The sequence below is a fragment of the Anastrepha obliqua genome, chromosome 1, assembly GCF_027943255.1.
Source record: "Anastrepha obliqua isolate idAnaObli1 chromosome 1, idAnaObli1_1.0, whole genome shotgun sequence".
Lineage (NCBI taxonomy): Eukaryota > Metazoa > Arthropoda > Insecta > Diptera > Tephritidae > Anastrepha > Anastrepha obliqua.
The window spans coordinates 27,918,418-27,946,413 of record NC_072892.1 but is presented as its reverse complement, the minus strand read 5'-3'; the positions used below and the strand labels follow the sequence as shown (position 1 = coordinate 27,946,413).

Sequence of the window (27,996 nt, the reverse complement as noted above, 5' to 3'; positions counted from 1 at the left end):
TTTCATATTTTATTTATTCTTTATTTAACTTTCTCTTCGCATGTGTATGTGCATATAAAAGTATTTGTTTTCGTGTGAATTGGAGAGGTCATTAAAAATATTTACGTACAAATGAGGCTAATATTTTGTGTGCTTTGGCTAAGTGGTTGCACTTTGCATCTAGCTAAACAAATTTCAATTTTCTGGACTTCATAAAAACAGAGCCCGCAAAGAAGGAGGTGACGAAAAGAAAGCAAAGTAAAGAAAGGGAGCAAATCATTTCAACTGGATTCAGCCTATACCTTCCATGCAATTTCCACCTAAAGTCTTGTGTGTGGCTATGCCTCTTACAATTAAGTAAGGTCCGCTCATGCTCTAATGGTTCCATATGTCTGAAAATTAATTGTTAATTAATTTGTGCCCTATGCTCCTCGGTTTTCTTAGAGTATTGTCAAAGAATATTATGTAATTTATTTCCTTTTATTTATTTAACAATTCAAATACTCTTCTCTTAATACTAAAAAATTCGAATCCTTAAATGTAAATAAATTTTATGACTAAACTACAAAAATTCAAAGATTAAATATTCGTCCGTATTAACTACAAAAAATGCAATAAAGAATGTTAAAAGCCTATGACCGAAATGAGCTCAGAAATTTGAAGCTCAACAATTTATTTCGAAAGAATAAAAAAAGATCCCACAAATTATCTAAAGAGGCGTATATATGTATATTTATACATGCATTTTCTCGTCGTTTTGTATTGGAGTACGAGTTTATAGAAAAAATGTACTTTGGTAATTTTTTGCAACTCTGGCAAATACTGCGCGTGCCAGAGATGGTTTTCTTTGTTCAGAACTGAGAGAGAAGTGAATATACAGTTGGATTTCTTATCGCATGCTTCCCCAACTATAATTTAATTGTTTAATTTCGGAAGGCTACGAAAACTACTACTTCGTTCTTGGCGAATTAGACGATTTGAGCGAAATAAACAAACCGTATGTGCGTATGATTTATTCTCTCATTCTATGATTTCCTCTTAATTCCAATATTTATTACAGTAAATTACGAGCTAAAAAATGCAAGCGTTAAGAAATGTTAGTATTATATTATATTCTTTTCAGAATTCTGAAAGTGTATTGCACGATATCAACGCACATCTCCTCTGCTCACATGTCATTTAATATTTATGGTCGATAAAGCAGGTAGCAAAAAGCCGATAAAACTGTATAATAAAATTTGGTAGCACCAGTCCCATCCGCAACTATTTCGTAAGAGCATCTACAAGTGTGCGCTTATTGCTTCATACTATAATAATTTTAGGCGCAGACGCATATGCGCGTAAAAAAGCACAGCTATTCTTGCACTCATCTAGTGATGAGCATACAGAAACAAACTTATGTACGTATTACTGCAGCGGTTTTTATGCTAGGAGGGATGGGGAAAATAGGAAAACACGCCCCCACTTCACGGGCATCCTAATAAAAGAACGGGAGAATAAAAAAAATGGCGGTCGTACGAGTTGTACTTTAAAAAGACGCAAACAAATTAAGTTAAAGAATGAAGGAAAACATACGTACGAATTTTTCCATGCAAGCGTACACTAAATAAAAATTATATTGTAAATACATAGTAATAGGAGATCCGCTCTGTTCAGCTTCTACGTAAATTATGCCGCAGGAACAACTGTCTACGATACGGTTTTTGCTGTTGACTTCTTCAAGACTATTGGAACTGAATGTGTAGAGTGTGCGTGTATGCAGGAATGTACGCAGGTACTGGTACGCTGAGGCACGCTGTATGTGCTGATTCACAAACCAAGATCCGTTTGTAACATTTGAGCTGGCGACCTGTAATTGACGATGCGTAGTTAGAAAATTAGAAAATGTATACATTACACAATCCAGCACTAAAAAAATATCTGACAGGGTTCATATTGTTTCAGAATAATAATAATAAACCTTTTTAAAGCCATGAATACATATGCGATACCGTTGTTAACATATTCTTTTGGAGTAATCAAGTGGAGTAATACAGATATCGAAAATCTAAAGATAGCCACAAGAACGAAATTAACAAAACATAATAAACATCACCCACATTCATGTAAAGAGCGTTTAACAATACCCAGAAAAAAGAAGGAAGGGGACTTATTGATATCCATCAGCTGCACAACAACCAAATAAATAACTTAAGAACATACTTCTACAACCAAGACACATCCCTTCATAAAGCAATAGTACTAGCAGACAAAGAAATACCGCCCCTTAACCTCCACAACCAAAGCCTTATTCTACCAAAACATACAATAGAAGAAACCCTAGCAGCATGGAAACAAAAACAAATACACGGAAAACATCCACATATAGTCAACAATGTCAACATATATCAACAAAACACATAAACGTGGCTAAGAAAAGGAGATCTACAAGCAGAAACAGAAGGATTCGTCATTGGAATGCAGGACCAAATCATAGCCACAAAAAACTACAGAAAATACATAATAAAAGATTCAACCATCACATCCGGCAGATGCCGTAAATGTAACATATACACAGAAACTATAGACCATATAACAGCAGGATGCCCAATAAAATTTTACATTCTTACAACATTACTACATCGTAACACAAAACAACAGAGCATTGTCCCAACGGACTGCCGGCTGAGCTATTTAAACATGGCGCCGAGGAGCTGGTAAGGTGCATGCATCAGCTTCTGTGCAAAATATGGTCGGATGAAAGCATGCCTGCCGATTAGATTTTAAGTGTGCTCTCTGCCCAATCTATAAGAAGGGTGATCCTGCAATCTGTGCCAATTACCGCGGGGCTAGCCTTATAAATACCGCTTAAAAGGTTTTAGCGAGCGTATTGTGTAAAAGGCTGAAGTCCATCATCAATCAACTGATTGGGCCTTATCCGTGTGGCTTTAGACCTGGAAAGCCTACCACCGCTCATATATTCACAATACGCCAAATCTTGGAAAAGATCCATGAAAGGAGAATCGACACTCACCATCTTTTCGGCGACTTCAAATCTGCATTCGATAGTATGAAAATGAGTATCCTGTATGCCGCGATGACTGAATTTGGTATCCCCGAAAAACTAATACGGCTGTGCAAGATGACATTATTCCATACCAGCAGCGTCATCAGAATTGGGAAGGACCTTTCCGAGCCGTTTGATACTAAACGAGGCTTCAGACACTGTGACTCGCTGTCTTGTGACTTCTTTAACCTAATATTGGAAAGGATCGTACGAACCGCAGAACTTAATCGCTCAGGCACAATATTTTATAAGAACGTACAATTGTTGGTATATGTCGATGATATTGACATCAATTGCGCTGTTAGTACTGCCTTGTCCAAAGACGCAAAGCGAATGGGTCTGGAGGTGAACGAGGACAAGACAAAACAAGAGGTACTGTCATCAAACAAACAGTCGGGGCACTCGCTTTCGGCACCCACGTCACTGTTGACAGTTATGATTTCGAGGTTGTAGGAACCTTCGTTTATTTAGGAACCAGCATTAACACCTATAATAGTGTCTGCCTCTCACGTAGAATCTCACTTGCCAACAAGTGCTACTTTGGACTAAGTAGGCAAATGAGTAATAAAGTCCTCTCTCGACGAACAAAACTAACACTATACAAGGCTCTCATCATGCCCGTCCTAACGTATGGCGCAGAAGATTGGACGATGACAGCATCCGATGAAGCGACGCTTGGAGTGTTTGAGAGAAAGATCCTGCAGAAGATGTTTGGACCTTTGCACATTGGCAACGGTGAATATCGTAGACAATGGAACGATGAGCTGTATGAGCTTTACGACGACATAGACATAGCGCAGCGAATAAATATCCAGCGGCTACGCTCGCTGGGTCATGTCGTCCAAATGGATGCAAACGCTCCGGTTCTGAAAGTATTCGATGCGGTACCAGCTGGTGGTAGCAGAGGAAGAGAAAAGATCAGGTGGAGGGATTTGGCTTCACTAGGTGTTTTCAACTGGTGCCGGTTAGTACGAAAAAGAAACGACTGGCGCGCTTTGTTAAACTCGGTCAAAATCGCGTAAGCGGTGATCGCGCCAATTAAGAAGAAGAAGAATACACCAACATTTGTAACAAGCGTACGCTAAGAGGTCTTGAAACAACCATAGGAAATACTCGGATAGTAAGAAATAGGATAGTATAAGTAATATATTTCAGAACCGTCGATGTCCGATCATAGGATAATAAGATTTGGCATTGGGAGCTCATCGAAAATTAATATTTATTTATTTAATTTTAAATAAAAAAAAAAATTAATATAATTCTTAGGAACCCAAGAAAGACAGATTGGGATAAATACTTGTGGAATTTGAAAACGAAATTTATTCTCCTCTTGCTTTCTGCCATGTTTTTTCCATTTAGAGAATGTATATTTATGCTTGCTTTAGTCTAATACATTTCTCAAATTGTTTCACATTTTGACAAATGTCAAAATAAGTATGCTTGATGTATACGAGGAATTTTTACGATGATACAATACTTTTGAAAGAAATATTTTCCCCACTAAACCCTCCATTGGGTACCCGGGTTTGGCCAGACTGGTTTTTTCGACTTTGGAATGAATTTAACATATCTCTATTATAGCTAACGTTTTGAGTTTCCAGGTAGATTCCTAATATATAATTTTCTATCGATTTGTGGGTGTAACTTTTTAAAAATTATCCTTGAACAGGACGAAAATAAGGCCAGACTTGAGTCCCAATGGAGGACTAAGTCTGTATTGTGAAATACTAAGTTGGACGAAATTTTAAGTTGTACTTAGCTAGGATTTGGCTTAAGTAGAACTTAACTTCATTTTTGGTCCCGTTAGTAAAACCGACCCTAAGTCTTGGTGCCGATTACTTTTGAGGCAATATTTTGGAGTCTATTTATTGCCTTCAACTGTAGGATAACTCTTATTGTCCACTACACAAATGGAAGAACTTGAAGCAAAAGAAATCCCGGGAAAGCGCGCATAGAATAGTCTATGTTTAACAAGTACGGACCTTTCTTCAGAAATTGATGGTTCTATTTTTTTGCATACTTAACATTTCACATCTGTAGTAGTATTTCCACTCTCCCAAGTCTTACTTATTTTATAAATAAATAATTTTTTGAAGTCCATCTGGGAAAGAAATTGTAATTGGTGCGAGTTAATTATTTTCACAAAGTGTGCAAAGAAATTACTTTCACAAAAGTCGGTGAAATATTTGCGACTGCATTTAAAATTCATATTAAAATCATCTTGAATTTAATTAAATTAAACTCAAATAATAAAAAAAAGAGGTTGTCTGTAAAGTCAGTTTACTGACAATAGTTTAACGTGACAACGTCATAAGGAAGTACTGATGGAATGGTTGCATTTTTCAAAAGAAAATTTTAACTTTATTTGTTTGATAGATATTTTGTATGGATATAGAGAAGGAGGTAAATCGAATCGCAATGGAATTGATCAGGTTATATTTACACAAACGTGAAAAATGACGAAACATTTATCAAATTCATGGAAGATATGTTCAATTTCGATTGTGCATCAGACGTTAATAAGTCAACAACACTAAGAGGCACCATCATCGATTTGACTTTTTCAAGACACATTACACTCGAAACACCCCCTTTCATTTCCTACTTTTCCTATCATCGTCCTATTCTCAACAGAGAAATGGTTCATTACCATGCAGACAGGGAGAAGGCATATGTAAATACAAATATGTGAATTTATATACATATGCGCATAGACACACATATAAATATATGCTCATTCAAGTAGGAGAGAGCCAGATGTCGAACGTTGCCGAACGCGGGGGCCGATTGTGCCTCTTTGTCGTTCATTCCGCGCTCTCGCTTGCAGTTCAAGCAAGGTAACGCCGCATGAGCAAGATAACGACCCATTTTTTGGTGCGTGCAGCCGGCTACATCGAATTATAAGACGTTTATTGGATGATTTTCTTGCTGCATATGCAATTATAGCATTATTATTTATATTGAATTTGTAGTCGTCCTCCATTTTCTTTACAAAAACTAAGTTATAATTTACTTATAATAATCTACAAAACGCTGAAAAAACTTTTTTGAAAGCGCTATTAAAATCCAATTTTCATCTTCTATGTAATCGGCCAAGAAAAATGGAAAACATAATAATAACAGACCTCATCAGATTGAATATCAAAAATCTTATATGATAATTAATATATGGTATCCTTCCTATAGCTACAAGTAAATACTTACATCTGGTTGTATGATCCAGGTGCTGAATTTGAGCGTCCAGCCCGACCAAAGCGTTCCGCTCGGGCAACACTGCTTGGTTGTGATTGTTGTAAAACACCGATGCTATACGGGTTTCCAAAGGAATGATTTTTTAACATTGTTTTTATTAAAATTAGAGTATCTAATTTGGGAATACTCTGCACAACGGCATTCATATCTTCCTCGCTGACCTTAACCAAGCAACAGTTCTCACTTTCATTGGGAAGAGGATTTGTTCCATCTTTTGTCACCCAAGGATGTTCCTTGAATTAAAATATATACGTCGATTAAGGGTGTATATTAAAAATATGGAAGTACAAACTTTTAACTGCTGCAAATTGATTCTGGTTTCAGGATTTTTGGTCAACATTTTAAAAATACAGTCCTTTAGCTGTTCACTAATTATTGGAGCGTCTTTAAAAACAAGCTGATCTGTTTTTATTTTCTCATAAAGAATTGGAATTGAGTTTGCAACAAATGGGACGTTTCCATAAACAAGTGCATAAAGCGTTGCTCCGAGAGCCCAAATATCAACCGCTTTTCCGCAAAATGCATGCTAAAATAAAGTAAGAGTTGTTATTTAGTTTTGAAAAAAAATACATATATGTATGTCAATAGAAAACGATGGAATATCTAAATGCTTTTTTAAGTTCCTAGGATATTTGTAGCACGAATACCCTACATATTACCTCTCATTATTCATATTAACTGTAAAATATAGAGTTCCAAAAATAAACTAGCCTTTACAGTGCGCGAAAGCAGTATAATGAATTAAATGTGTTTAGTGAGGACACAGCCACTGCGTCGAACAGTGTAAAAGAGGCGTTCGAGAGCATTTATACTGACAAAAGAAAAGCAGCGATACCAATAGACGAATGAATGAATGGCAATATATTAATGAATGGTGATTGCATTGATGGTATTCGGATACTCTAAATGTATCAAATGGATATGTCAACATCTCAATAGTAAGCTGCGTTATGCAGTTTACATACAGCAATCAGAATGTTTCGTCAAATATTCATATCGTGTGTTGAAACTTAGGAAGTCAGGTTAGAAGTAGAGTGGTAGGGAGTGGAATACGAAATTGGATTTGGTCCTTCAATAAATGGGTTTTAGTACATTTACATACATACTTTTATATACCAAGAATGCAACAGATGAAGTTAACGTGATAGCTGTATGTTCTGATGATCTGATTATCGCTAGTTCAAGCAGTTTCAAACTATCCCAGATTAGTATAAAAGCGATACATCTTAAAGCTACTAAGAAATTATAGACATATAACCTTTTTTGGGTGCTTGGTCGAGCTCTTCCTTCAATTTGTGTTGTACGTTGTGATGACGATTTTCCAGTTTTACGCCGTCTAGGAATGGCAGATAGACTGTTATGAGGACCTTTTCATGCCAACTAACATAGAACACAAATCTATCATTTTGGCTACAGCGGCGTCAAGAGATTACAATATAGACAACTTCAATGACATTACAACGCCACTGGATGCTGGTTTTACGATCATTGCGATAACGAGCGCCGCGGCGTATTACATTCGGTGATAAGTTATCACAGTGAAACAGCAGTAAAACATTTATTACGTTATTTGATTTGAGAAAAACTTCTAGTTATAAGGTATATTGACGAGAGAAAGAGAATGCAGCTTATCTATTTTCAATATATCTGAACTAAAGATGTGTCATCTAAGTCTGGTGAAAGCCGCAAAGCGGCAGAGAATATGCTCTGCACTATCACATCCTCTAAACAAGATCGTCGTGGATCGTAGATAATGCTATGGTGATCATATGCCGTTCCCATGTATTGTACCCTATTAGTTGTATCAAGGCCCGTAGCTACCTCCTCTTCTGTCTGAGAAGGAATTTCGCTACCTCCCTGCTAGACCTTTCACACTAACGGTTCTCATGAGATTTAATACTGTTAGCCTTAATAGTTAGCCCACTTTGCGGTTGCGGTGCAAATGGTTTCTAAGGCCTTTGTAGCAGCTTGCCTGATTTTAATGGAGAAATGATTACTCCCACCTTATGAAACTTAGAGAGTCGTTGATTTTGGATTCTTAAGTAATTTGCGTAAATTAAGAGTGGTGAGAGAGTCATACTACTACATGATTAATTTATGTTTAATTCAATAAACCTTCAACAGCTCGTATGTGATATTAATTTTTTTCATAAATTTATTTGATCCAGGCCAACTATGATCAATATATACAAAAAAATAAATCATTTAATTAAACGCTTAAAAAAATTAATTTTTTTCAATCGCAAGCACTTCACATCAAATTAAAATAGGCTTGTCGAGTCGCCGAAGCCCATTTTCGTATTAGCGTATGAAAAATAGGAAGTGCCATCCAGGGCTAAACGTATTGCTTAGATGAGGGAGAGTACGAGATCAAATTTAGAGTTAGGTCTACTTCACAGAAGGTGGGTATTACTTTATATTAGGGGTATTTATGGAACTCAATATAACTGAGAAGAAAAATTTAGTTGGCATGAGGGTGTATACGGAAGCTGGTTTGACAGTTCAAGTAAACATCTTTAAGTTATTACGTAACTTAAGATAAATTTACGTCACAGTTTACATTATATTTGATTTGGCCTTGCCCTTCGATATCTGTAGCATAAAATGTCGAAAAAAACTTTGTTTCTTACCTGTCCGAGTCGCAGTGATTCTGGTGCTCTAAAAGCCGGTGTACCTGCAGTAGTTCCACTACTAATCATTGCATCTTCACCAAAAAATTCATTGCACACACCCAGATCGGCAATTTTAACGTGCCCAAATTCAGTGAGTAGCAGATTCTCAGGTTTCAAATCACCATGAATAATATGCTGATAATGTACTGAAAAAATAAAAAGCGATACAATCATTGAAATTTCTTTACGACTATCGTTTTTTTGTGTGGAAATTCTAGAAAGAAAAATGGTTTTGGTAGCCGATTCTACGTTACCGGAATGGCTCGGGTTTATCCCGACCACGGGCTGCCGCCCCAGTAAACTAGGCCTGCCTAATGTACCGTACAAGGTTTGCTCTTTAACTATGGTGAAAAAGACAATTGTGAGGGGAACTTTGTTTGCCACGTACCTTGGCATATGTTTACCAAAATTTAGCTTGTGTTAGTGATAGGTATACGAAAAAAATCAACACAGTATGATCGTATATCACTAACACAAGCTAAATTTTGTTAAACACACACCAAGTGACGTTAGCTCATCAGGCGATTCCGTCAAACTCGCTCAGAGCCGAATGACGGTCTGCTATATAGACCACCTCTAAAAATCTTCTCATCAACATATATTCACACACTCATCCAATCAGTCGTTGTTCAGACAGCAACGCAGTATCATTGGTTAATTTTTTTCGTATATCATCAACACAATCATAATTTTTTTTTCAACACACCCCAAGTGACGTCAGACAATCAGCTGTTAAAGAGCTCATCTTTAAAATATTTTCACCATGGATTAAATCGCTATTTGTCCCGTCGCTTATTGTGATTGGTTTAATTTTGAATGAGAAAATGTCATCTAATACAAATACATCATAAGCCTAATTCATAAATAAAAACCCTAAAACGCAACTTGGAAATTATGGACAAATTTCTCGTTATCGTACAAGCTTTGGAAGGTGCTGTTGGAAGACCATTTTTAATGGACAGTGCCCTGTAATAATTGCTACAATTCTACTTATATTGTAAATACATGCGCCAGTCATTGGTCTCTTTAGTAGATCTGTTGTACTAGTTCCGCTATTACATAAGGTTTTTATATATAAAAGTAACATACACATAACATTTAATCGTGCCTTTCAATCATTACTAATAAGAGTATATTTTTCAAATTTTAACTGATATTCGACACCAATGTAGCACCGCACGTTTTACATAAATGCATATGGTTGATAACTCAAGAAAGTTGTATGCAACTTACAGTACTCCAAACCAAGAATCGTTTCCCGAATAATATCTCGAGCTTTATCTTCAGCTAGTGGTGAGTCTGTTGGAATGTTAAGTACACATCCTTGCTTTACTAGTTCAAAAACCATATACAGCGAGTCCTCCATTGGATCATCTAATACCTCAATCAATTTAACAACGTTTGGATGATCTATTTTCTTTAGCACTGCAATTTCCCGATATACTCTTTCCAATGGCGAAATGGGCTTTTGTTGACCACGTTTTGTCAATCCAGCTTGCCGTATCAATCGACGTTTAGAGAGAATTTTCATTGCGTAATGGGTGGAGTCTTCTTCAGAGTATGCTAATTTAACTAAGCCATACGAGCCCTGTAAAAGATGATAAACATACAATATGTTTCATTATTGTACAAGTAAAAGGTTGCAATAGTAAGAAATTTTACAGTCTCTTTACATGTCATACAAATGTTCGTTTTTCCTACATTACTTTAACAGGTGGCGGCCGCCGTGGCCGAATGGGTTGGTGGGTAACTACCATTCGGAATTCAGAGAGAGAACGTCGGTTCGATTCTCGGTGAAACCAAAATTAATAAAAACATTTTTCTAATAGCGGTCGCCCCTCGGCAGGCAATGGCAAACCTCCGAGTGTATTTCTGCCATGAAAAAGCTCCTCATAAAAAATATCTGCCGTTCGGAGTCGGCTTGAAACTGTGGGTCACTCCATTTGTGGAACAACATCAAGACGCACACCACAAATAGGAGGAGGAACTCGGCCAAACACCCAAAAAGGGTGTACACGCCAATTATATATATACATATTAGGGCGGGTCATTTAAAAATCGCTCATTGCTCTGTGAAAATCGTATTCTAGGGATCAAAATAAGAAACTTTGCCGAAGGAACCATACCTCTAAAACGAATTCTGATGTCCCCCAATTTAAAAATATCACCATTTTTGGGCTTTACATGAAAAAATCAGCTAAATGGCTATGTTTTTTCTTTATTTTTATTTATTTATAATAATATTTATTATTTATTTATAATATCTATTTTTTCTCTTAAGTAATTTATTTAGTCAGAACATATGTAAATGAAAAAATTAATTTAAGTGAGTTATAGAAAAGAAACTAAAAAGTTCGACTCAAATTGGGGGACATCAGAATTCGTTTTAGAGGTATGGTTCCTTCGGCAAAGTTTCTTATTTTGATCCGTAGAATATGATTTTCACAGAGCAATGGGCGATTTTTTTGCCTCCCCACAAATCGACTCGGCCTAATATATATAGTATATATACTTTAACAGGAATTGGAATAACGTTTTTCAGTCAACCACTTAATTGCAGTTATGACCGCTTCTAAATTTCTGAGATATTAAGCATTTCCACAACAGTACGGTTAACTCAACCAACTGAACATTTGAAGTTTGCTGACCAGCCGTTCGGAGTCCGCTTAAAGCTGTAGGTTCCTCCATTTGTGGAACATCAATACGCACACCACAAATAGGAGGAGGAGCTTGGCCAAACATCCAAAAAGGATGTAAGTGTCAATTATATAATATATATAACGTAGCTGGTTGTGCGCTGGGTTTGGGGCCCGCCACGTAAAAATACCACTCAATGAAAATACGAACAAAACCTCGGATGAGAGCAGCCTATACTGATGACGACCACTGCGAACGAACTAAGGATTACCATATCAGTATATACACCACAAATAGGAGGAGGAGCTCGGCCAAACACCCAAAAAGGGTGTACGCGCCAATTATATATATATATGTATATATATATATATATATATATGCACCTGGAATGTCTGGTCCTTTATTGAGGAAAGTGCCTCTGTCCAGCTGGTTGATGTCCTGGTAAGAACAAAGGCTGACATCACTGTCATTCAAGAGATGCGATGGACGGGGCAAGGCAAGGAAAACATAGGACCTTGCGACGTCTACTACAGCTGCCAAGTAAAGGAGAGCAAAATTGGTGTTGGATTTATAGCGGGAGAGAGATTTCGTCGCCAAGTACAGTCGTTAGCTCCAGTGAACGAGTGTCTCACAATAATCCGCAACAAAATACGATTTTTCAACATCTCGCACATTTCGTAACGGACAGAGGTTGATCGATTGGAAGACACGCTTCTAGTGTTTTATATGTACGTACGATCCGAGGACCCAACATCGACTCGGATTATTACCTCGTTACGGCCAAATTACGCACACGCCTCTATGCAGCAAAAAACATAGAACTAACAACGCAAAGAAAATACGACATCGAAAAGCTGCAATCACAACAGACAGCCAGAAGATTCGCCACTCGACTCTCACTCCTGCTCTCAGAGAGTACTGCCCAACAAACCGGCCATTTCTCGTCCTCTACGTACCGCCGCCGAACAAAAAATCGGATTCCGGCGAGCCCGAAAAAACAGTTGGTACAACGAGGAATGTCATGCTGCCGCAGAAAGATGCTGCCTATAGAGCCACGCTGCGATCGGATGCAACGCGAGCTATGTGGGATCGCTACCGAAAGCTAAGAAAGGAAGAGAGATGTATTATCCGAAAGAAGTAACAAGAGGCCGAAATACGTGAGTGCGAGGAGCTTGTGATGCTGGCCAATGGGAACAACGCCAGAAAATTCTACCAGAAAGTTCGGCGGCTTACAGAAGGTTTCAAGACCGGGGCGTTTTCCTGTAAGGCGGCGATCTGGTGACTGGCATCCAGAGCGTATTTAAATTAGGGAGGGAACACTTCTCAAACTTGTTAAATAATGACAACTGAGCATGCCACAGAGAATGTGCAGATTCCGATACCCCAAACGTTGTTGACGGAACTGTCGTTCCGCTACCCGACCATGTCGAGGTGAGAATAGAGATTACATGGCTAAAGAACAAGAAAGCTGGGATGTCAACGGACTCCCGGCTGAGCTATCCAAACGTGGCGGCGAGGGTCTGGTAAGGTGCATGCATCAGTTCCCGTGCAAAATGCGATTGATGAAAGCATGCATGCCGATTGGAATTTAAAAGTGCTTTGCCCAATTCATAAGAAGAATGATCCTGCAATCTGTGCCAATTATCTGTGTCTTAGCGAGCGTATTGTGTGACAGACTAAAACTCACCATCAACCAACTGATTAAACCTTATCAGTGTAGCTTTAGACCTGGAACGTCTACCATCGAACAGATATATTCACAATACGCCAAGTCTTGGAAAAGACCCATGAAAGGAGAATTGGCACACACTAATTTTTGTTGATTTCAAAACTGTATTCGACAGTACGAAAAGGAGTTGCATATATGCCGCGATGTATGAATTTGGTATCCCCGAAAATCCTGGATAGTACGAACCGCAGAAGTTAATCGCTCAGGTACAATATTTTAAAAGAGCGTACAATTGTTGGTATATGCCGATGATATTGACATCATCGGCCTTAACAACCGCGCTTTTATGGTAGTTCTGCCTTTTCCAAACTGGAAAAGAGGCAAAGCGAATGGGTCTGGTGGTGAACGAGGACAAAACAAAGTACCTCCTGTCATCAAACAAACAGTCGGCGCACTCGCGTATCGACGCCCACGTCACTGTTGACAGTTATGATTTAGAGGTTGTAGGAACCTTCGTTTCTTTAGGAACCAGCATTAATAATAATGCCAGCCTTGAAACTCAACAAAGTGCTACTTTGTACTTAGTACATAGGTATTTGAAGACTAAAGTCCTCTCTCGACAAACAAAACTAATACTTTGTGAGGCCCTCAGCATGCTCGTCCTATCGTATGGCCCAGAAGTTTGGACGATGCCAACATCTGATGAGGCGTTGAAAAGATCAGGTGGAGAAAGACTTGGTTTCACTTGCTGTTTCCACCTAGAGGCGGTTAGCACGAGAAAAAACGACTGGCGCACTTTGTTAAACTCGGCCAAAATCGCTTAAGCGGCTATCGCGTCAATCAAGAAGAAGACATCACTTTAATTACCATTATTAGGCCCCTAGATCTTTTAATTGGTATGAGGTACAAAATTTACAACTTCATTAAAGTTTTTTTCCGTGTGGGCGATTGGCGTTAACGACTTTAAATGCACCCTCCTTTGAAGATACCTTTGTTTGGTTTTTTCTTCACCTACGAAAGCAAATCTTGGCATAAAATTTGCTTTTTTTGCCCCTCATTATTTGAGTTATTAGAAGGCTTGATCGTTATGTTATTTGGAAAAGTAGATAACTTCGTTCACTTGAGAGTCAGCATCAACAACCCTAACAACATCAACTTTGAAATCCAACGGAGAATCTCTCTTGCAGACAAGTGCTACTTTGGACTGAGTACGCAATTGAATATGTAAACTTTACGTAAATGTGAGCACAACCGCTCCGGCTCTGAAAATATTTAATACGATTCCCAAAAGGGGTAGCAGAGGAAAAAAAGGCCTCTATTTCGTGGAAGGACCAAATGAATGGATAAAGATTTGGCTTCATTAGGCATTTCTAATTGGTGGCTGACGCGCTTTGTTAAACTCTACCCGATCAATTGCCGTCTGCACTGCCGGCCCTTTGATTCATATATTTACTTTTGTACTTGTTCTGCTCCTGCTTTGTGCCTTCAGTTAAAGCCGCGAGCGCGGGCAAAGGTTCGTTTTTGAGAGTGATTGGCCGTTAGGAAATTCGTAGCTGCTGTTGTTTGTCTATTGTTCATTCGTTGAGATAAACCAGGAGCAACAACAGTGAAGTATTTGTTCCGTTCTTTTGCTGTCTGCAAAGAATTATTGCGCTTGTTACGCCTGATGTTTCATGATTTCACTATTACTTGTTTTTTTTTGTTTATTGCATATTTTTTATAATTAAATGGCAAAAGGTTACTCGTATTATTGGGTTCTTTTTAGTTTTTTAGGTAGGTGGTAACTTAAAACAAAACTGAGTAAAATAATTTAACATAGTGTAGAATCAAATGCTATTAAGAAATTTTCTTGAGTATTTCTTAATAATTGTTTCATATGCAAACTATGGTATGTAGTATTTTGTGATTTATCAGAAAAGAGTGTTCGGTCAAATTTGCTAACTACTTACCTGACCAATTTGATCCATAAGCTTGTATTGATTTAATTGTAAAAAGCTGCCCGATTGTTCTATAGAAACGCGGCGAGACTCTCGTAAAGGGGGGCGCTTGCGATTACTCCGAGGACTACAATATGGATTTACATACGGGCTATACGACGTATTTGTATATACCGGACGCGATTCAAGACACTGATGTTTCGATGTGATTAAATGGCTAAGAGGTTGTATTGAAGATTCATTATTGGTTTCTGTTGATTTCTCCATGTTATGGTTTAGTGTTTACGGTAACTAATTCTGTTGCATTCCTATCACATTTGTTCTTTATATAATGCACCTAATATAAAAAGAAATATATATTTAGTAAAAAAATTATTTTTGTGCTAAAAAATCCTGATCGTTTTTGATTATTTCTAATTATATCTTATGAAAACGAATTAATTTAATGATTATAATTAAAAGTTTTTTATTCGTTTCGATTACTATTTGTAATCCAAATTAAATGTATCTGCTATCAACATTCAATTAAATACTTTTATGTTTTCTAACATTGCATTTTAACATTTTCGGAACCCCTAAAAACAGAGAGAGATGGGAAATATTTGCATGTGACATTTTAATTTGTAAACAAAGCTTAGTGATAATTAACACCAATTTTTCGATACATAATTTAAATAGGACCCTTTGATTCGCCACTTCTCTTCTCACTATGCTTGGGATTTGCTCACTTGACGAAAAATTTGCATTTTGCAACAACAAAGTTATCGAGCTAGCGAGTATGGTACACCTCATAAAACTGCTATAAGTCAATATTTTCAGTGTTGCCAACTAATTTCTTTTCTGATATTTGGCAAGTTCCATTAGACCGTGGCCATTTGAAATGAAATTTTTGTTGTTTCAACTTTGCGAATTCACCGTGAAATTGTTAGTTTTTAGTCTATATTCAACAACATTAGGAAGAACGAGAACAAAAAAGTGTTGGGAGAGCACGAATATCACAAATAAAGAGTAGAATCAACAAAAGTTCCCACATGTATAACACGATCTAATAAACATTCATTAAGTGTTTGCAAACAGTGTTGTGTCAGTGCTGCCAGTTGCTTCATCTACTCACTTCAAAATGCTTATTTTTACGTTTGTTTAGATTAACGCATCATTAAATAAAATCTGCTACAAGGATTGTGAGGGAACTTTGTCTACCACGTAACGGGGGTGATTCGCCAGCCGAATTGTGTACGATCATTTCACACATATTCACACACTCGCCCAATAAGTATTTTTTCAGACGACAGCGAGGTGTCATTGGTTAATTTTTTTCGTATATCACCAATACAATCTCAGTTTTTTGTAAGCACATCCCAAGCGACATCAGCCCATCAGCTGATTCTGACAAAATGTATTTTCACCATGAATATGACATAATCCAAAATTTACTTATGCATCATATGGTGATTGTATTTAGTCTTATAAATTGTATAAACAAAATATATTAAAGCACAATATTAAAAAAATACAATATACTATAGGAGTCCCTGTACATAACATATATATCTGCATACAATAAAATTAAACACAATCATTATAAAATACAAGAATAAGAATAAATTGAAAAATTAAATGTAATTTGAGAGACAAAAATAATAAACACGCTGGACATAACAAAAAATAGAAATATTGCAATTTTAAAATATCACATAAAAAGTGAGAAAGAAAAACATATTTGTAAAACAATAAACAGAATAAGTTAAAGAAAAATAAAAATTATGAGTAATAAATGAATATATTAATAATTATATATCATTACAAAATAATTTATGAGCTTGAAATATCAACCTTGCACTAACTTTAATATATTTAATTTAATAAATCGCGACATTAACATAAAAACGAATTATTCTCGTCAATTTATTCTGGCGCCTTATTTCTGGCAACTCGCCATTTCTTGTATCATAGTTATCCATGTCTATGTATTCAGTTAATATCCGCAAAATCAGCAACAGTGAGCTACTGAAATGGAATTAAATAAATGAATTTGAATTGTTATTTGTTATCCGTGTAACTTTAGAGCAATTACTGATATATATAAGATGGCAGCTATAAGGGCAATCAAAAAGAAAGCAACATTGAAAATACAGTGTTTTCCGGTATAATGGATTTCTAAATATAGACTCATAACAAGGAGTATACATATATAGAACATTTAAGAAATGCACAGCATTTGTGTTGAAATCTATGTAGCATTGTTATTATAAAGCACTTTTAATAAAAGGAAATGTGGCTATTTAAAGTTTTAGTTTTTATTATTACAATTCTTGAAATTTTCCAAACTTCAACGTCTAGCAAAATTCGTCAGTATTCCACGGGACGATCGCTCTATTTTGCTGGCGATTTAAATAAAGATCATGTCGAGAATATTTCGTTTTTGTTTTATAAATCTGCATATGATGCTGACATAAGCAAAATCAAATTACAGAGTACATTACGAAACTTTTTGGAAAATCTTCAAAAAAACCTCACAATATCAAGTATATTGAAAATAGGCAGAAGTGAAGTGAACTTGGAAAGATCGCAGCAAAAACTGAATGACCACATGGAATTCTTCAGAACTGCTTCCCATTTTGTGGAAGAATTCTCACTTAAAACTGAACATTTTTTACAAGTTAGTAAAAATGAGAGTGCTTCTTTTTTATTGAAACTTAGGCGGGTGCCTACTGGTCACCGAATATTGCCTCCACATATTAAGTTACAGTTTACTACATATTTTGCGGAAATGGAGTTTTTCAACGTATTGTTTTTTGAAGTAATCAATGAGGGAATGGAATATATTATCAATGCTCTTCAAATAATAAGAACTACATTTGATGGCTATGCAGATATTCAACGATACGTTTTGCAATACTGGGATTTGGAATATGATAATTGGTGTTACAACCAATATTTTGAATTTTTGCAGAAGTGGTCCACCCAGATATATAATTGTGCGACTTCTTCGAGATTGGAGATGGTGTACGATGTTTATGCAATGACAGAAACAGTTATTAAACATGTCATGCGCCAGTTAGAATTCAAAATGCAACGCTTGTTTAATTGTTTTACGTTAGACGGATATATTATTAAATGCAGTTTTTTGCGCAATGCTGAGAGAGATTTCGAAGAATTATTTACAGTTTTGAGAGACTTACAAACATATTATGACATAGCAGTAAATCAAGGGCGAGTGGAAATAAAACGAAAACGGCGCAGTGAGACACTTTTACCTTCAAGTGAAAATGAATCTGATGCCCAAAAACTGAAATGTATACCATATGGATTTCCAGAAAATGAAATGCTTACAAGTCTTAAGATGTGTTTCAATATAAATAAAAGTACAATTAAATACCGGTGAAAAATGTTTTTCTAAAGACAGTATTTATTCAGCTAGTCAAACACGTATTGGTACCAAACAAACTACAAACTACCTGTACAATTTCCAATTGCTATGACACTATACCACTACAGCTGCGGAAAATTAGGAATGATGTACATATGTATGTAGTAATGCACGAAGCAGCTGCATTTCGAACTTCTTTTTGGACATACAAGTAGGTCCATTCTACAAATTGACAGAAACAAGACGCATTTATTAAAGGTGACACGAGATCAACAAGAATGTTTTGTACGTTTGATTGTCACAGCAAGGTATTGGCGAAGTAGAAAACAAAAAAATAATTCGCCTTGTTTTATTCGGTGCTGACAGCTACATGGACACAGCGAAAGAAAAAAAAAAACAAATGAGCTGATGATTTACCAACACCACCTTTAATAAATTCGCCTTGGACAGAAGTAACTTCTTTTTTATTGAAAAAAAAAACTATTTAAAAAAAACGAGCTCAGTGAGACACCAATGACATTAACAAAATCACTTAAATGTTTTGCATACTAGGTTTAATTTTATAAATTTAAAACTTATTAATTAATCTTTATCAGTAATTTTATAAATTTAAAACTTATTAATTAATCTTTATCAGTTTTTTATCTTAGAAAAACATGAATTTGCTTACTTCATGTACAAAAGCTAATATTATACAATTCGAAAATACTTAAAAACGAAGCAAAATATTAGTCAAAAAAAAAAACAAAAAAAAAAATGCAGGCGAAAGGGAAAAGTGTACATAATTATTTTGTTGAAAATCTTTTTTGCTTTATTATTGCTGCACAGCGCATTTGAATTGACATTATAAAATGAGTTTCCATGATGCCTTGGCCTTTTCAAATAACTGATCCAAATTTGTGATATTCCGCATACTGAGTGAATTTATGGCGTCGTTCCAAAGCTATTCTATTGGATTTAAGTCGGCACTCGAATATGCCTAATCCAGAACAGTGATCAAATTGTCTTCGAACAACTTGTTCGCCACACGAGAAGTGTGCTTCGGATCATTGTCTTGTTGAAATTTCCCAATTACCGGCAAATTCTATTCTGCATAAGGTAGCAATAAATTTTGAAGTATCTGACCGCAGTCTATGACCTTCAATATGATGAATTGACCCCGAGACCGTTCCACGAAAAGCAGCTCCACACCATTATTGAGCCTCCTCTGTGCTTTATGATTGGTGAGACGAACTTGGGGTCCAATTTTGCACGTCTTGGCCGCCGCACGTACTCCTTACCATCTGGACCAACTCTATTTTCGTTTCATCGTTGAATAATATTATAAATAGCGCCATTGATGTGGCTCGAAGGCAAACTCAATTCCGTGCCAATCAAATCGCAACTGTCGTTATTGATTTTTCCTAGGATCCTGTTTTGGCAATCTAACGATCATCCTAACAATCTGGCTAGTATTCATTTATAGGAGATGGCCTCTCGACATATCTGGGAGGTGGCTCGGCTTCACCCACTACTAATCGATTTACACCTTTAATAAGAGCACCAATTTGAAGATATTCAACCGGAATGCTGCTGACAAGGGTATGTATGTACATATTATGTTGTAGTTTGAAATAAAAGGGCTGTTATGTTGCTCTAATGATCTCCGATGGACAGTGGAGATTCCATTTTGGTGCTTTAGGTAGACACCGGCGGATTGCACACGGGTGGAGCTTAGGACTGATAGGGAGGCCAGTATGACGACAATATCATTTGCATTCGATACATCTAAACAAAGTGGATTTCGGATGGAGTCTTCTATAGCAAATCCAGCACTTAAAGTTGAATAAGGGTTGAGACCAATTCCATTCGTGATCTGAAGTATCCGAAACTATGCAAAATACTGCAAAATGTTGCTGCAGTGACAAAAGACGAGAGGTGGAAGCCACCGAACGGAACAGAGTTAGCTTACTAAGGCGACAGATTTTGGTCAGGGAAAAACACCGGTCAATCCAGTAAATAAAGTCGACTGCTAAAATAATGAGATAATTTAGGTCAAAATATGCAAGAGCTAACATCCAGAAAGCTGTGAGCTAAGCTTGCGGGGTTTGAACAATCACATATGAAATAGGTACAGAGAAATACTTGTCAAGCACATTGGATAATAAAGACTAGTTTGAATTATATAACAAAACACACTTACTTAAATTAAATTTCTGCTTTATTGAGGACAAAAAGTCATGAAAAAAGCGAAATTACATTTGAATCATGTGCTGAATTACTTTATGATTTATGTTATTTACCATGTGCGCACGGATTTCATGTTCCATGTTCATGTGATTCGAAAATGCATCACTCGGCTGCCTTTGAAATGAAAATTGTTGGCAACACTGAAAACAATATTTCTAGCAGCACTTTTCTTTTCGCAAAGAGTTAGCAAGTAGCGAATAGATGAAGCCACTGGTATAAATGAAGAGATATTGGCAACGCGGGAATATGTGTTTGTACGACAGTGAATAGCGGCGAATCCTGGTCGTTAACTTTGTTGTTGCTTTCGCATGCACACTTTTCGTTAAGTTAACCGAGCATAGAGATAGCGAGTAGGGAAATGGCGAATAGAAAAGGTCTGTTGTAAGCTTTGTTCCCATGGTCAATGATCGGTATCCAGATAAACTCTTTATACGCAAATGTAACACTAACGATACGATCAAAATTATGACCCGTTCTGTTCGCTTTGTCGTCGTTAGTTTGACAGTACGGTATTTAGTAATTGGTAGCACTGAACTATATGATGAATGATATTTTTTGTAAACAATTGAATCTATACCATAAGGCATAAACTATTACAGCAAATTGTATTATTGAATATTTCCTTTTGCTTAGAGACTAACAATAAGTTTTTAAATCTTAAATTCTTTATTCAGCATTTACTTAGTATATTCATTTAACTTCCCCCAGGATTATGCGGCTGGGCTGGTAAGTTCATTCTACAAAGTAGGGCATAACTTGATATGTTTAAAACAATTTTTGCAAGCAGTTTAGTTTTAATCTGGACATTTTTTGCATTATTTTTGCTTTTTGTACTAACTACGATGAAACTTGCCATACCATTACAGTTTTGTTTAGACTCTGGATACTCTCCTATTCCTTTAAAATGCAGCTATTCGTGCAACCACCCAGTTTTCGGCGTCCCATACATCAACAAGTATTTTTACGCATGTGACAACCAACGGCTGAATACAGGCGTCGAAAAAAATTACACCGGTTAACACTTCATACAATTTAGCATATTAGTTTGGGGAAAAAGAAATCCATTATTTTCTCGGTAGATGGCTGTAATGATCGATATCTCGTAAAATAAAGTTTATGCTCGTTGTCAAGTTGGCATTTCAAACTAGAAAATTTTTGTTGCTGTTTTTTGTTTGTTGTATATTAAGTTACAGGGTGCTAGCAGTGGAAATCAGCAAAGACAAAATTCGGTACATTTCACAGTTTTTCCTTAATAAATGCCGAAATGCAGGCCAGGCCGCTGAAATTGTGAATCGTGTAATGGTCCCGATACTGTAACAGCTAAATCACAGAAATAATCGAAGTTGATCGGCATGTTAGTAGTCGTAGCATCACCCGGGAGCTAAAGATCGATAATAAAACAGTTTTACACCGTTTGTGTAAAAATTTTACGCAAAACCATGGATTTCTTTTTCCCCAAACTAATATTTTACCATTACTTACCAATTTATGAGCAAAAGGCTGCATATTTCGCTGGGTACAGTTGTAAAATTTTAACCAAAAAAGAACCATTCGAAAGCAATTAAGAATCACAATGTAATCTAATGGTTGCTTGTAATTACTCTTTTTATAATTTTGTTGAATTGTATAATTTGTTTAATTTTAGATTGGTCTCAAGTCTTTGGAAATTTTTACATATCTAATTGTTACGATATTTTTAAGTCTATTCTATTTGATACAAATCGTTAGGTGGCCATAGTTCTCTGAAGAACTCTAAACATCTAAGAAGTTTGAAGAATACGTTCCACAAAAAGTATTCTAATGGAGTTAATTTTTCATAAAAGTGCCAATAAAATACGTATTGAGAAATATAGGTCGATTTCCAGGCTTATCACCGCCTAAAAACTGTTTACACTATACTTTGCAGTTAAATATTTCTTATTTTGTAATCAAAATCGGTTCATTCCGGATGGATCTACCTTAACTAATTAAGTTTCTTTCACGGAGGTCTGTTTAAAACCCTTTCAAAAGAGATTCCAAATTGATACAACTTACATCGATTTTTCTAAGGCTTTTGAAATACATCAAAAACTAATAGCTTAACTTCAAGGTTTCGGTTTTCATCCTAAGGTTCTGAAGTGGATTACTTACTATCTGAATAATAGACATTGTATCGCTTTGCGCTCGATAAAATTTGTAGCCCTTATCACGTCGTTTCGTTCTCGCAATTTATTGATAAATCTTATGTCGTTAGAGCCTAGACCTACTTTGTTGTCGATGTGTATTGTCGTTGATATCATTGCAAGAAAACTAGTCTTAATGTTCTCTCACATAGTGAACTGTTTTTTGTGGATATTAAAAACTGTTAATGGGTTGAATGCACTTATAAGGAAAACACTATCTCAATTCAACGCTTATCTTCTTTCTTTGACTTTGATATTTCTTATTCTAAGTTAATCATTTTTAGGAGAGTCATAAGACTCTTGTCATGTGGTTTTCCCGTATATTTTGTTATCTCATGTACTTTGTCTATATTTTTCATAGTCCGTATGCATATTGTTTGTTGATTAAATAAATAAATAACTTAATTGCAAAAAGTAAAGGAGTTATTCCCTCAACAAATATACTTCTACGAAGAAACGTTAGAAGCAAGAAACCAAAAGGCTATTGTGACGCGTGCTACGATTGGAATAATAACGTGTGCGCCATTTACCTGTCACATTAGTTGCGATTTTTCTGATATACCGATTGGCAAAATAAAGCGATACGATAGAAAGCTAGGCTAAACATGCAAGTCGATATACCCAATATGATCTAATCTTACAATATAAGCGGGGTCGATTTGTTGGGCAATGCTATGAACAGTGGACGTATTGGTGTGGCAAGAAATGCGGATAAATGCAGAGTAGCGACTCTTCACCCCAGAAAAATCAGAACTGCCATTTTAAAATTTTGAAATTCCCACCTCTCCGCACAGTTATCGTATTTATTTGCACAAAAAAATGTTATATTCTCTTGAAATCCGATAAAAGCGTTTTTAGTTTTTTCCGAGTTGCTATTCTGCACTTATTCTAACGAATTTACTAGATTTTGTATTGTTAGATGCATGGAAAATGTTTCCAAAAAAAAAATCAAATGCCCAGGTAGACTTTGCGTTTTCGTCACCCAAAATTTGCTTTATTAATCTAAAACTAAACTACAAGCTGCACGCCATATTCCATGCAGCATTCGAAATGACTCTTTGATCACAACATGATGAACAGAAAAACTACGAAACATGGATTAGAAAAAAATGCAAACAAGCACATCATCTGCATTGCTTCAAGGAATTAAATGAAACGATGGCTACGAGAACACTCCGTTCGAACAAGGTTGAGCTACATAAGAATTACATTTTTTTTCTTATTATATAATTTGTTTTCTTAGATGGATTTCCATTTGAACTTCACGTTTTTATCAATGTTTTTATTTTAATTATTGCTTCGCCCCTAAGGCGCAGTGGTAACGCGTTTTCACACCACATCCCCCTAGATAACTTATTGGCTTGGAAGTTTCGGTGAGTAATTTTTGTTCTTAATTAGATAACGGATACTTCAGTTATAATAGTAATATTTTATTCAACAGAATCAGTTTCTTTAAATTTTTTCACCAACCTATGAATTGTCAACTCATTCGGACGATTATTTCCACTAAAAAGATCTACCTTTCAATACTTTTAACGCGTTTTTCTATTCCGTAAAATTGAACATCTGTCTATTTGGTAAATGTCAAAGATGACATAACAAAAAGGTACTGTCTAGGAATTATTCGCTAATGACATCTAGGCATCACTTTTGAAAGACCCTTTATATAATAGGTTGGGGAATAAGTTAGTAGCGTTTTTACCGAAGGCTTTTATTTAAACAAAAAACAATAATTATGTCAATAAGTTAATCAAATATATATTCGCCATCGCTGTTTACAACCTCTTCGACGACTTGTGCAACATGGGGCCTGGCGTTGTAATAAAGGAGTATGGTTTGGTCATGTCGATCAGGTCTTTTCAGTCGAATAGTCTCATTCCGCGGTGTATCTGGGAAATGTAGAACTCCATGTTGATCGTAGCATTCTTTCCGAGCATTTCCCAATACACCATGTCCTCCCAATCCCACCAAACACAATCTTTGGATGAAGACCCGGCTTGACTCTCAGTTTTGGCATATCTCCTGGAGCCACCCACTCTTTTCTTTGCTTCATATTGATGTATAGGCACCATTTCCCATCTCCCGTGAAGATTCGGTACAAAAATCGTTGTTTATGATCGCGTGTTGCTCGATGGCGGGCGAGATGCTGAGATGCAATTTGAAGGCGACTTTCTTTGTTTTTTTTTTCCTTGACTCGTGAGGCAGCCAGGCTCCCAATTTTTTAGTAAATCCCATTGAATAAAGGTGATTGAGAATAGTTTTATGATCGCAAGTAATTTTTCCCGCCAATTCACGACTGGTTTGGCGACCGTTTTCCATCAACAATGATTTAAGACGTTCTTCTTCGAATTCAAGAGGCCTTTCGCTGTGGAACGTGTCATTGACGCCATTTTTGAACTTGGCAAATCATTTCCGTGCTGCAAACTCGCCTATGACACCTTCTCCGTACATGTCGCAAATGTTGATTTTTGCCTTGTGGGTATTCCTTGTCTAAACCTCAAAACTAATAAGCAATTAATTAACTCAAAAATACAATTAACATAGCTTTGTAGAGCAGAAAGAGTTGTATCGAATGATTACTTACCCTTTACCAAACAGTAAACAAATAGTTGTAAAATAAAAGAAAATATAAAAACGCTATGAACTTATTCCCCAAGCCAATATATTTTACTTTCTTAATTAAGCTTCCATTAAGAGGAGAAAAAATATTGAGTATATCCAAGAACAAATCCTACATATTTTGATTTACTTGTATATATTACGAATCTACTTACAAATTCTATTGCGTTATGTCATACATATGTATATGAATTTAATAAAAACAATAATAAAAGATACAGTATGATTTGGATATAATTAAAGTGTACTATGGTGTTAACTAAGTCTTCGACATTGTAGCCATACGAAACACACTACTAGTTTTGGTATTTATAGAAAGATATAAAAAATGTTTACAAAACTTACCTGAGAAATTTGCAGTCCAGATGAAGGGCTAAATAAAGCGTTACGACTTGATTTTAACGATATTTTAACCTATGTTTTGTAACGCGAAAAACGAGCACACTACAAGTAGCATTGAAGTGCATGCTTTAGAACTAATGAAATTCCGATAGATCGTGTTGCATTCCAGATAAGTATTTCTAAAAATCGTATTTACTGGCCGATCAAGTCACCAATGGCAAGTAGTGAATATTTCACTTACGAAGACTCTCTGAATAAACAGCTCTTGAAAACATTGGAAACATGTAACATGTAGTGTATGGGATGTTTTACGGCCTATATTGTAGGGGTTACTTTTAGGTATAGCAACAAACAATGGCAGGTAGTAAACAGTTTATCTTGAAAAAATGTAGTGCAAAAGTGTAAACACCAGCGGCATTTCCGCGATACACACGCGCAGATGAATGGCATGCAAATTTGAAATTTTTCTCCTTAGCGCATGGCACCAAGTATTGAAATTAGTGACAAATATGCGTGCACAATTGAAACGTGACAAAACGGTATCATTTTCAAAAGTAATTGTTGGATATGAATAAGGTGTGCCACATCGTCAAATGTCTCTGGCAATAAATGTAGAAGAACTTATTCTCTGTACTTTGGCAATAAATGTAGAAAAACTAATTGCATATTTCCAAAATTGAAAGCAATTATGGATATCAGAATTGGTTGTGAGAACGATCGCTACTTAACCCAAAAAATGCGAAAGTCGATCAAATAAATAAAATTATTTTGAAGATATTGTTGGGTTGTTGGTGACGTAAAACTCGTAATGTCACGAATCAGGATGAACTCTTTCCACGACAGTCGGTTCTACGTTACCGAAACGACCCGGATTTATATCCGGCCAAGGACTGTCACTCCAGCAGCATTTCACCGTATGTAAGTATGGGGAATGTTTATGCTGCTACAACAACTCTCGAAAACTATTGTGCATGAAATATTAGCTTAGACTTCACCAAAATTCAAATCGTGCAAGCCCTTGAGCATATCGACTATAATTTGCGTAAAAATTTCTGTCTGGCTTAGACGTCAACAGCCTAATAAGGTTCCTAAACCGCACAAACTGGATATAGTCTTGCTGTAAATAACTGGTAAACAAGTTGGTAACGAAGATGTGGCAACAAAATGGTGCGGAAGCGCTAATTGGATTCTGGATGAATCACCACTCTAACCAACCAACCAATGCACATATGGCCAGATCCATAACGATACTGGGAGATTTCTTCCCTAACAAACAGATGTTGTAGCAGCATAAGGACCTAACAAACAGATAAATCGTTTCGGTGACATATCATGGCTACACAGGTCACACGATCTTAAGTGCTTTTTTCTCGGCGACCACCTCAACATTAAAAGAAAATATCGTTCGCGAGGTTATTGGCATCCCGATATTACTTCTCCAGCGAATGGCATGGAGTACGTAGTGTATTCGACGTAACAGACAATATTTATTTAGTCTTATTTGTATGAGTATTCTTTTTAATTTAGCTTTTTTTATTTCCTAATTCTACCACTGGGGACCTTGTATGTACTGAACTTTGGTACTGATAGTGGAAGAACTTTAGAAACAAGTAATGTATATTATTTAACAATTTAATAAATGGAGTAATAATTTCAGTACCAGAAATTATATCTTTAACATCCACATTGATTGTCACAAAAAGCTTCTGCATAGTTCTTATAAACACACGTAGCAACTCCATACACACTTTAAAAGACAGATGGATAGCCAATAGAATTATTAGATTATTGCATATACACGAATTATTGGAGGAATGGAACTAGGATTGCATTCGCTCCTGGCAAAATCATTCCACAACTTCCTCTGCAGTAAATATTTTAGCAAAAACTCGGTCTTTAGAGTGTAATCCCACACTTATTTAATTTACTTACTTTTACACCATCCAGTCATATAACTTCGCTCACTTATTAACCGCCTAACCATATGATACAATATATTATCAATATTTACATAGATTAAAATTCCAAATGATGTCAACAGTAAACTTCCGAAACCATTTAACATTCATTTATGTGGCAGTC

The 27,996-nt window shown here is 36.2% G+C and overlaps 2 protein-coding genes across 7 annotated transcripts; one reads left to right on the top strand and one right to left on the bottom strand.

Annotated features, from left to right (window-relative positions):
- On the bottom strand, positions 1 to 27,993 carry LOC129253227 (calcium/calmodulin-dependent protein kinase kinase 2). Of its 6 annotated transcripts, none has more exons than XM_054891517.1 (9): positions 27,847 to 27,993; positions 25,918 to 26,016; positions 17,037 to 17,199; positions 15,205 to 15,529; positions 10,183 to 10,537; positions 8,908 to 9,095; positions 6,570 to 6,803; positions 6,230 to 6,510; positions 1 to 1,828 (listed from the first exon to the last, which is right to left on the bottom strand). In XM_054891517.1, the coding sequence occupies exons 4-9, from the start codon at positions 15,457 to 15,459 to the stop codon at positions 1,789 to 1,791; spliced, it is 1,353 nt and encodes a 450-aa protein (XP_054747492.1). In that variant the 5' UTR covers positions 15,460 to 15,529; positions 17,037 to 17,199; positions 25,918 to 26,016; positions 27,847 to 27,993; the 3' UTR covers positions 1 to 1,788. The 6 variants fall into 6 exon arrangements, 5 of the variants coding, with proteins under 5 accessions (XP_054747492.1, XP_054747494.1, XP_054747493.1 ...); XM_054891519.1 differs by having other exon boundaries at positions 17,037 to 17,196; XR_008583704.1 differs by lacking the exons at positions 17,037 to 17,199; positions 25,918 to 26,016 and having other exon boundaries at positions 1 to 1,456; positions 1,559 to 1,828.
- On the top strand, positions 17,197 to 18,577 carry LOC129244985 (uncharacterized). Its single transcript, XM_054882957.1, has one exon. It carries the CDS (start codon positions 17,465 to 17,467, stop codon positions 18,575 to 18,577), a length of 1,113 nt encoding a protein of 370 aa, XP_054738932.1. The 5' UTR covers positions 17,197 to 17,464.
- Positions 27,994 to 27,996: the final 3 nt, after the last annotated feature.

Bases quoted from the DNA above. Each gene is read 5' to 3' on its own strand.
- LOC129253227 (XM_054891517.1), bottom strand. From the start codon at position 15,459: ATGGAGAAATCAACAGAAACCAATAATGAATCTTCAATACAACCTCTT. The intron at 10,538-15,204 runs GTAAGTAGTTAG...CATCTTTTACAG, and splicing joins TTATGGATCAAATTGGTCAG to GGCTCGTATGGCTTAGTTAA. The intron at 9,096-10,182 runs GTAAGTTGCATA...TTATTTTTTCAG, and splicing joins GATTCTTGGTTTGGAGTACT to TACATTATCAGCATATTATT.
- LOC129244985 (XM_054882957.1), top strand. From the start codon at position 17,465: ATGTGGCTATTTAAAGTTTTAGTTTTTATTATTACAATTCTTGAAATT.